General features: G+C 44.3%; 1 protein-coding gene across 1 annotated transcript; it reads right to left on the bottom strand.

The window, feature by feature from the left end:
• Positions 1-255: 255 nt before the first annotated feature.
• On the bottom strand, positions 256-10,227 carry LOC121308962 (25-hydroxyvitamin D-1 alpha hydroxylase, mitochondrial). The gene is made up of 9 exons (XM_041241718.1): positions 9,513-10,227; positions 7,320-7,510; positions 4,919-5,115; positions 3,681-3,881; positions 2,798-2,961; positions 2,239-2,405; positions 1,870-1,951; positions 1,391-1,588; positions 256-877 (listed from the first exon to the last, which is right to left on the bottom strand). Exons 1-9 carry the CDS (start codon positions 9,729-9,731, stop codon positions 764-766), a joined length of 1,533 nt encoding a protein of 510 aa, XP_041097652.1. The 5' UTR covers positions 9,732-10,227; the 3' UTR covers positions 256-763.
• Between the last annotated feature and the right edge of the window lie 997 nt (positions 10,228-11,224).

Below are 11,224 nucleotides of genomic sequence, written 5' to 3' on the forward strand. Positions count from 1 at the left end.
TTCTTTTAACACTTGCAGTAAAAAAAGAAAAAATAATCATGTAAAAAGTCACATATAAAAGACGTTTTACAAAACAGAGAAATATAGAAATATTTACATATGTTAAAAAAATAAATAGAAAATAAGACTAATTTAAATACACAGTATATGCATATAAACACACATTATATATATATATATATATATATATATATATATATATATATATATATATATATATATATATATATATATATATATATATATATATATAGAGGCAGGTTTAAAACCTGCTTTATTGATCTCAGAACTAATGCATTAAAAAGTGTCCTGCCACATTTGTGCTTGTTCGTGGCTATATTAGCATTAAACGTGTATAATCTGTTAAATTAATAATCTGCTTTACTCAACAGCCTACACATAACATTCAATCACACGAGTTTTACAGTAGATAGTTTTGTGTTCGTTCAGCCCATTGATGAGCTGCAACCTACATTTCCTCCTATGCTTTTGAAAAATAACAAATTTGTTCAAAAAAAATTGTGGTTTTATAAAATGTGTTTTTTAGAGAGAGAGAGAGAGAGAGATAGAGAGAGCGAGCAATTAGGCCTACAAGGCCTGTGGCTAGAGTTCTGTGGAAGTCTGTGAAGTTCGGTTTGAGAATTTGGGCCTACACATCCTGCTGCTAGAGTGTCATCGGAGCCCAAATGCGAGGTTCCTCCCAACTGACCGGGCTGCACCTTTATTGTCGCGGTAACCAGCTAGGCTCCTCCCTGTCGTGATGTCACCGGTCTATGAACTGGAGGTTGATTTCCTTCTCTGGCACCAGCAGGGTCCTGGTCATGGGTTTCACAACGCTCCCCTCGAACTCCGGTTTCACTTCAAAGCGAGTCAGGATCTGGAAGGGAAGGAAAGCATATTCATCCCGCTCTCTCATCCGGATCTGATCCTTAGATAGCCCACCGCTGCTTTGAAACTGACCTGCGCTGGTAGTTGTTCGGCTGGTCATCCTTTAAGAGACTAATTCTGGTCCATGAAATAGTGCCCCTATCCTGTAAAACCCTACTGTTAATGCTTACATGTGCTTCAGTCCTCAGCTACTTGCTGGTCACACATTTTTGGCCTCTGCAATCAATCGGAGAGTTTATCATCGCCACATTGAAATGGCTCGGACAGAATATAATGGGAGGCGACTGGGACATGCTCTGTATGATGGATGCATTCTAGGTGAACTGGCCACAGCTGTATACTGTGCAAAGGCTACCAGTCTCCCAGCGACAGCTCACTGTATTGCAATTAAAGATGGGGTGTGCAAAGCAGGGCTCCAACTGACGTCTATCGCATGCCCTTTTACAAGCCTGCATGAGGAGCTAGACCCTGACAGCTACGAGGACAGCAGCCCCCCGCTCACCCGAGCCAGCGCCAGGTAGACCTCGAGCTCAGCGATCCGGCGCCCGATGCAGCTCCTCTTCCCGAAGCCGAAGGGGATGGAGGCGTAGGGGTGGTGGCTCTGATCCCGGCTCAGCCAGCGCTGCGGCTGGAAGCTGTCCGGGTTCGAGAACACCTTGGGGTCCCGCGACGTGGCGAAGTGGCACAGCGTGATCAGAGTCTGAGGGGTGGACATGGAGCCAGGTTAGCACACGGTTATGCAAAGCGCTTGCAGAAAAGCCCTCGGGGTTGCCTTTATAATCCCAGTGCGTCACGCAGAAGAAATCCTCGCAAGACCGTAATCAGACCACTGCATTGCCAGCCAAATAACAGCACAATGAAAGGACCATTAATAATGCTGATACACGTTATAATAAAATGCATTTTGACGACTTGGGTTTTAATTCAAATTGGTCCCTTGAGTAAGCAGGTTTGATAAGAACAACAACAATAACAAAACACCTTTTTGGGAATAATGTACCCTCCTACGAGGATGTCTCTGTCTGCAATCACTCTGGCGTTACCGGGAATCACAGGGTACAGCCTGAAAACCAATGGGAAGACAGATTTAGAACCATGTGACATACTGCAAGGATGTAAACTCCTACTGCATAGCAGTTTCACCCATTCCAGGTTTTACTACTAGCCTGATTAGCCTCAGGTGTGTCTTTTTAAACTCCTAGTAAAACTAAGAAACTGCTATGCAAAGGGAGTCTTATTCCATCCCTGTACTTTACTGTACTGTATTGTACTGTACTGTAGTGGACAATGCAAACAAGTCCTGCTTCACAAGCTGCAAAAAAGATGTGCAAACGAATCGGAATTTCTCACCTGAGCACCTCCTTGACCACGGCCTTCATTAGAGGCATCCTGCCCACCTCATTGACTGATGGAACGGGGTTGCCCCGCAGCACTTTCTGAATCTCCCCGTAGAGGGCGTCCTGGATCTCGGGGTGCCTGGAGAGCTCGTACAGAGTCCAAGACATGGTGCTGGAGATCTGGGGTGCAGAATGACAGGCATAAGCACAGTGCCTGGCATACAGTACTGCACAACAGCTGCTTGATGTTGCAAACCTTTTCAGGATGAGGAGCTCAGCCTCAATCACTCAATAAGAACGGTAAGTATCCAGATCTCAATTGTTTAATTTACTGTTTGGCCATGCTGACTGGTCCATGTGCTTGAGGGTACTCTTCAATTCACTGGTTTCAATATTTCACCATCCCGTAAAGACAGCAATACAACAAGGGAACGCTCTTCCACTAAGCGTCTTATGGTGGACTGTTTAAAAAATGCGCGTGGAAATGTGAGGCTAACCCTAAAGCAGACGACCATTTCTAGACGATCAGACTGCTTTCACGCGAAGTGAGCCCCCCAGCTCCGGTTCCTCACCGTGTCCACTCCTGCCAGCAGCAGCTCCGTCACGTTGCTGTATATCGCCTTCATGGGGAGGTTCTGGCGCGACAGGTAGAAGGTGAGGTACCTCCCCTCGACCGCCTCTCCCCGCGACACCTTCTCTGCCACCTCGGCCATGCGCCGGTCAATGTGCCCCTTCGCTGCAGGAGACACAGAGACGCAGTCAGCGAAGCTCCATGTGTCGTGACGGCGCCGCGTTCAAACTGCCTGCAGCCCTGCATCTCGTGTTTTGTTCCCTCCCGCCACTATGAAGATGCATGCTTTCAAATCAATTTAGAAGAACATCTAAACGTTCAAAGGAAACGGTGTGGGCCAGATTTATCAAGAACTTTGCACAAAAACCTGCTAATCTTCCACAAGCAAGCAATGAAAAACTGGTAAGGTTAGCTAAGGACTCAAAGCACTGCTGTTTGTTACCAGTTATGTAAGACTTATTTTATTTTTTTTATTTTAAATGGTGCAAATTGTACTGGCCTATATTTTTCCCTAGAGGCAAATTACAGGCAAATTATCCCCAGAAAAAATTTAGCGAATGTATCACATGGGCAGTAAATCTGGATCTACAGCTCTGGCCCAAAGTGTTGCATCACCCTACAGAATGAACAAATTGGGCTTCATAAAGTCAAATGAAACCTGCTGAACAATGTCACGCTGACATATTGAATTACACACCGCTTGGTCGTTTTCCATACACTTAATGAAAAAGTGACAAAAAAGGAAATACGACATTTTCAAATCTAACATGCAGTACTATTATGCTGTACTGTGACATCATTTTGTAGTTTCATTACATAATGTTAAATAAAAAGTCTAAAATTATATATATATATTTTAAATTATGACTAAGTCCTTTCCTTACCAAATGCAAACATATAGTCCCAGGACTGGCAGAACTTGTGCCAGGGCTTCTTGAAGATGCGGTGAAGCCACTTGGGCATGGCCATGGTCAACAGCGTCATCACAAACATGGTGTTGATGGACTGGATGAACTCCTCTGTCTCTCTGGGGACGCTGGGATCCAGGCAGCCAATTCTGGACTCGAACAGCACAGAGGAGATGCCTGCAGGGGGGAACAGAACATCCCACGATATTAGCCAGGGAGGAGATCCAGAGCGGAGAAACTCGGCACGCTAGAGAAAGAGCTTCAGCTGATCAGCGAGCTGCAAATAGGACTTGCATCAAACACTTGCATTGCAGGCTTCAAATATTATCAACTCGTTTAAATCATTAAGCAATAAGTCTCTGAACTGCAAATGTTTGTGCAACGCGCTCGCACTGCACTTCATTGAGAGCAAACGTGAGCAAAACAAACTTGAAATCAGGAAGGAGTTTGGTTCTTATTTGCTCTCTTTTGCTTGAGAACTTTATCCTGTTAGGCAACTGCAGTGTTAAAGAGGCGCTCAGAAATTCAATTCACAGTCTCTTGATCGATAACAATGTTATCAATAATATAACCTTGAGCATTTCAATCTGTCAGCCAGTGCCGACAGTTTAACGCTGGAGAGTAAAGGTGATAACATTATTAGCTGGTTTCACAGACCCAGATAAGTGCTAATCTTGGACGACCCAGTGCTCGTTTAGGTTAGCGCTAATCGCGGTCTGTGGAACCAGCTTTATAAGACTGATTGATCTGCATTCCCTGTTAATTTAACTCTGGATCACCAGTCGGTTGCGATTGTGAGATTCAGAATGTTTTCGGGACACTGGCGCCCTCTGGTGGAGAATTTGTCTTTGCGTATTCAATTGCTGTACAGCAGAGGTGTCCAGTCCTGGAAGGCTACTCCAGCTTTAACAAGCAAAATTAGATAATGAAATACTTCAGGGACTGGGCTTCAATTAAGAACAGGGTTGGAACAGCGATCAGTAGTGGAAGAGTCAGTTTTGACCGGCCCTGCTATACAATATCACTGCAGAAAATTCAATATTAAGACAGTAATTAGCTTCAAATCGCATTCCTCGATACCACTGCCGTGCGTTTCTCCAGACTGCAGCCAATCCCACAGCTCAAACAGAATTCCAGAGGGGGTGTCGCTGCCATATTCTTTCTAACGGTGACCCCTAAACAGTGTTATTAGAGAAGAGGTCCAGAAGAGGTACCTTCCAGCCCGAACTTGTAGAACTCGTTGGCGACGTCGCTCACCACGTTGGGGCTGCTCTTGCCGCGCTGCTGCAGCAGTTTGCGGAGGAGGTCCGTCACCACGGAGTTCAGGGTGTCTCCGTACGCCTCCACCTCCTTGGGTCTGAGCATGTGCTTCCCCAGCAGGCTGCGGATCGACTGCCACTCCTCCCCCTCCCTGCGGGAAACAAGCAGGGTTCATAATATAGGTCAGTTTGGACTAGCTAGCATCAACTGAACCAGGAATCAACTCACTAGTTTACCAACATAAGGAAATTGCGTCGGTGATTTAAGCAGCACTATTAAGCAATATTTAAAGTATTACAATAAAGCTGTTAAGTCAATAACAAGGCAAATAACAAACCCCTACTATCCACATTGTCCACGTTCTATTCAAATCAATTCGATCCCATTAAACTTTCACAGTAAGTGGAATACCTTCTTCAGCTTTCAGGTTGTCAAGACTGATGCCTGCACCATGAAATCATTGACTGAAGACTAAATAACCAAGAACAACGCTAGAAGATTGTCCTCGCTAACCCACAGGACCATCCGTGTGGCAGCCAGATCGGCAACTTGGAGCCAACTGGATTCGAACCACAGATGCTTGACTGAGTAATGGGTCTACAGTCGGCTATTTGATCAATGTCGTAAGAAAGCTTTGAGGTACACACTACCAATCATACACTAAAGAAAGTCCATTCCATTGCATTGATTAAAGGGTTGCAGCTCGGATGAGACACAGTGACTAAGCTGAGACCCAGGACCAAGACAACATTCGTTCTCCAGTACTGAGAAACAATCGTTACATGGACCTCAATGGAAGACGGTGGGTTTGAGTATCAGCTTAGTCACTGACTCGTGGGACGACAGGCAAGTTGCCAGTCATCTCCTCACCTCTTTTTGACTGTTGTAAATATTTAGGGTTTGTGATTAAGGATACTGAAGAGTTTTTTTAAAACTCTGTATTAACCACTTGACTTTCTCTTAGGGGGTGAGGGAGCAGTTCAGTCTCCATGCCTCAAGCCTGCCCTGGACTGGAGGGAGCACCCTTTCTCTTAGGGGGTGAGGGAGCAGTTCAGTCTCCTCATTTCAAGCCTGCCCTGAACTAGAAGTTCACTTTGATTCTGTATCCTAATTAACAAGACTCCAAAAGGAAAGGCAATAGCTTCTATCAAATATACAGTGATGTGACAGCATGCATGGGCTTCACCAGGACTGGGAATAAGAGGGCTTGTGACACCTTTACAGGGAATTGAATCATTCAGGTTTCTGCACAGCCCTGTTACCTGATTTTCAAACCACAGGATAGTAACTTGCTTTATTGGTATGCAGCCATTGAGTGACTGTGACACTCTGCCCCCTGATAAACAAATAATGCTGGGAGAGATGCTCTTAGTTCCTAGTACAGGATGTTACACTGCTAACCTCATTACAATAAAAAAACGCACTCACTTCCCAAATATTTCATACAGTTTAATACCCACATGACCAAGACTAATCAAGAAGCCTGGCTGCCTGTCACTGAGTCACTCAGTCATTCAGCAATAGTGGATTTTTATTAATTTTTTTCCTGTGAGAATTTCATGCACGCTTTCCAGCAAATCTACTCAATGTGACACTTCTCTTTTAGGAGAATTTCCCTTTTCAAAACAGCTTCCTGTGAGCTTCGTCAAGCCTGGCCCAGGGATGTCACTCGTCTACACAACATCCTGTTAGCGTGTCACTCGAACAGTGATGAGAAGGGTAGACACTCGTGAACTCATGCATGCATTAAATTAAAACAGGAAAGCCCTTTAAGGCAATATCTTAGTTTTAATTTCCCCTAGTGTGCTGCATATAGAAAATGCCTGTTCCCAGTAGGTGACACAATCCATGCATGACATCAGACACTGTATAACTATGAGAGGGACAGAGTCACAAGGTGGTTATGATTTTATTTGCAAATGAACCGGGTTCATCCTGCTCAAAATCAATGCATTTTTCTTTGTAATTTTTTTTTTTTTTGCTTCAACAGCAGTGGTTACCCAAAATGCATCAAGTGTGCAATGCTTTGATTCGATTTGTTTGTTGAAAACGAGCGGAACACAGCTTCACTTTCTATCAGTATGAAAATATAGGTTTGCCTCCTGTCCAGACTTGAGGAATGTAGACTGAACTGCTCCCTCACCCCCTAAGAGAAAGGGTGCTCCCTCCAGTCCAGGGCAGGCTTGAGGCATGGAGACTGAACTGCTCCCTCACCCCCTAAGAGAAAGGGTGCTCCCTCCAGTCCAGGGCAGGCTTGAGGCATGGAGACTGAACTGCTCCCTCACCCCCTAGGAGAAAGCGCAGTCCCTTCACACCAGCGAGTGTGAGGACTGTGTGTGTGTGTGCTGTACTCACGCTGTCAGCAGCCCGTAGCCGTGCCCCCGGCAATCTCGGTAGTCCTTCCAGGAGGACAGGTCTGATCGGATCGGGTGTTGCCCCTCCTGCCTCAGCACCTGCTCAATGAGGGCCGGCTCGGCCACGTGCACGGTCAGGATTGGTCCGAAGCTCGCCTTCCACATGGGGCCATACTTGGCCTTGCCCTCCAGCTGGGGAGTGAAGCCATTGTTTAGAGAAAAGGTAACGCGTCTCTTGAAGGAATACTCTAAGATCCACTCGTCCGCTTTTTATTAACAGAACCGCTGGACTCTTTGATTGGTTTGCTGTGATTTCCCACGTTTGTTAATAAGCTTTACCACACCTCTCTGGGCTTTACCATGCCTTCACTATTGCTTTTAATATGGTAAACTTTTACAAGGGGGAGAGCCATATAAACCTTGTGAAACTTCACCTCCATATTAAAAACATGCATGGCCACTGGACAACCTTCTTCTTGTCCTTCAGATCAGCCTATGCATTTAACACATGCCAAGCACATGCCCTGACTAACACTACGTGATTAAGAGTCAATCCAGTGACTCCAACAAAGGAAAGTGCATCAGCTTTAAGACTTATTACTCACTATGCCATAAGCATCATGAAAGATACATTGCATACATTGATAAGAGCAAGTTCTGCATCTTATCGTGACTCCACTGCGTTGCATTGCTTTCTATAGTGTCTATATGCCACTCTTAACTGTCTATTACTACCCCCTGCCATTGCGTTACTACAAGTGCCATTCCCGGGCAGAGCACCAATGAAATGTATTGGTAGTTATGTAAAGCCTGGGCTTTACTGGTGTGCAGCCATTGGTTGGCTCCAGCTGGCCAATCAGGCGTTACTGTACCAGCATGGTTCATGCATGGTTTCAGACACTATAGGTGATTTCCATGATGTAGCCTTGAGGGGATTAGCTTCTAGTGGAGGGTGTTTTATCAAAATTGGAGGGATGGTTCTCAACACGTGATGACTCATATAACCAGGCACACCAGCTTCAGATGACACTGAAATGTACGGGAATGCAATGTCATCAAATCTCTGTTGAATAAACGATGGCCGCATGTATAGGTTCTCACTACGTCTCCGCCTCTTGTCTCCAGCGACAAAGACGCCTGAATTAGACCACAGCCGCTGTCCTAAACTGGACGAATCAAAACAGGACCTCCTAGACCAACGATCTCCAGTTTAGCCTTATTGACTCATCCGTTCAACATTTTCTATGATCGAGCAAAATCGACCAAAAGACCTTTCGGACGGCTTAGTCTTTTTTTTGAAACCAGTCAACCACATTAACCTGTAAAACATATTTTAAAAATGGGGAATTGTAAAAACAAACGTAGTTTATTCACGAATGCAGGTACATCTCAATGGTGCAAGCACTAATACAAAGAGAGACGTAGACCTCAGTCAATAAAATATTTGTCAAATAGAGTGGGACTGGAATACAGCATTGTAGCACGTCAACTTCTACGTGAAGAGTTATTCTTCAATATAGCGAGGAAGAGAACCTCGCAGAGTGTCACCAGATTGACGAAAATAATAAAGTGTGAAAATTATGACAACCAACCCCGGCCTCCCCTACCGACTGCCTGAGGCATTCATGAAGACACTATTCGGTTTTTATCAGCCCCTATAGCAAGTAATGCAGCGCATGTTCAACGACAGTTTGTATTAGAAGTATTTCTTTTTACAATAAAACGTCTCTAAAATAGAGTAACATTGATTAGTTTAGTTATGTAGCACCCAATATTGAATCACAAGTTCACTCGAGGTATAGTATTTAACTATATAAGAAATGTACTGGTATTTTAATAAGATAAGAAACGATATCATGAACGTTTTCTATGTGAAAAACACGGGAGGAATGCTTATTTCAGTTTGAATATTCTGTAGCACCAGTTTGCTGCAATGTACCGCAAGTGTTATTGCAATTAGCAGGCTTGTGTAAAATAAATAATATAGGTTTATTTTTTTTATTGCATACATGTGGGTGCATTGGATGCTAAATAACCAGTAATACATTGAGTATATAAATAAATCTCACCTTATAAAAGCACAGCAAAGTGTAATACAACACAGTGAAAGCCTGGTAAAGCACAGGCAGGTATTGTAAAGCCCGGAGGGAAAGGTGCAAAATTACCGTGGAAAAAGAAATCAGTTGACACCGACCTGCAACTCGTGTAGTCTTGACAAGCCTCTCCTGCCGAATAAATCATACACAAAGCTGAGGAAACTGGGTCCGGGCATGTCCTCTAGCGTTTTCACCACTTTCTCGTTACTTCTGAGTAACGCCTTGGCTTCTCCTCCGAGCTCTAACCACCTTACCAGGGAGCTGGAGAGCTTGACAGGTTGTCTGAGCGCCTGAAGCATCTTTCTGAGCAACGGCATGAGCTACCAAACGAAGAACCTGGCTTGCTGAAGAAGTTCCTCATCTTGAATCGGTCAATCACAGGATGCTGTATTTATATTGTAACAGGCATGGAACGGGCTCAGCACACCCTCATTAGCAACCCTCGCTTCATCTCATTATTTAGTTTAGACCAATGACAGCGCCGCCCCCTTTTTCAGAAGAGATTTCCACAAGCACGGAGTTATGTTAATGAGGGGAGGTGTGTCGCCCTCGCAGAGTGAGGCTTGACCAATTAGACGCGAAAGAACGCTCGTCGCCGTCCAATCGGGGTGTCCGCAATGTGAACGGTGCAGCCGGGGGGCGCGGCTCTTTCCACGTGTTCAGCTAGTGATCAGCTGGCAGTTCTGCAGATGCAAGAGCCAGCGAGCGTTACAGAATTAACACTGTTTACCGTGGCAGGTAAATGTTCTGTAAACAATACAAACAAGTCAAACAGTCTGTCCAGCAGTTTATTTTTTCCAGCCAATTACGTAGCGTGCAACCTTGTAATTCATGCATGTATGTCAATTATATTTAAGTAAACGGAAGTGTTTATTTACAAAGAAAACGCTTTGCAATCTATTTACTGGTTATGCGTTATATTTAGTCATCTACACTGTATTAAAAATAGACTGTATACAGCAAAGCAGTAACAACACGTGTGTTTTCAATTGCAGCGAAGTTACAAAATAGGTTATTCGAGAATAGTGCTGTATGTAACGAATCGCCCATACCTGCAACGTGCGATAGGGTTTCACGTAGGAATACGAAACTATAGTAACTCCACACTGTTATTAAAAATACAAGCAATTGCATACGTTTTTAAATTATATTCAGTACGGTTGAAAATTCGTAATGTTCCAACTGAAAACACGTAAGACAATGTCATTTTCACTGACACACTGGCAGTGTTTTCTGTGAAGAGTTAATTACAGTAGCTGTTTGAAAAAAAAAAATCTTCGCTGACTCATGAAGAAGCGCTCAGTGTTACCCTACTTATAGATTTATTACCTGGCACCCTTCCCACTCAACCGGTAGAGGACACCGTTCTCAAAACTGACCTTTTTGTATTTTACTGTGTTTATATTTATCGTTTAAGCCTTTAAGCTAGAAGGGACACGCGTGCCATACAAAACAATGACGATAACAGCGTTTAAAATGTACTGACAGGCTGGATCTGGTCGTCCAAATCGTCAGTTTCCTCCTGGTGATACTTGAGTCACTCTTAAAAGGGTATAGCGGGGCTCCCAAAAATACAGCATTACATGTCCCCACGTGTTGTTACAACCGTGTTTCAAAGCCTGTTTCAAAGGTCTTTTCAAAACGCCCGCTCTAGTGCGCTGATGATAGCGTTAGCATTGTTGCCCACATTGTCAAACGGGACAGCAAAAACAGAGCGCCTTTGTTTTTGTTTGTTTTTAATCGCTCTTCCTGCGTTGATTTAGAGGGCAGATCTCAAACCCCAGTGCGCTGATGAACAGTTATAAGGGTA

Source organism: Polyodon spathula, unplaced genomic scaffold (genome assembly GCF_017654505.1).
Source record: "Polyodon spathula isolate WHYD16114869_AA unplaced genomic scaffold, ASM1765450v1 scaffolds_811, whole genome shotgun sequence".
NCBI classification, from domain to species: domain Eukaryota; kingdom Metazoa; phylum Chordata; class Actinopteri; order Acipenseriformes; family Polyodontidae; genus Polyodon; species Polyodon spathula.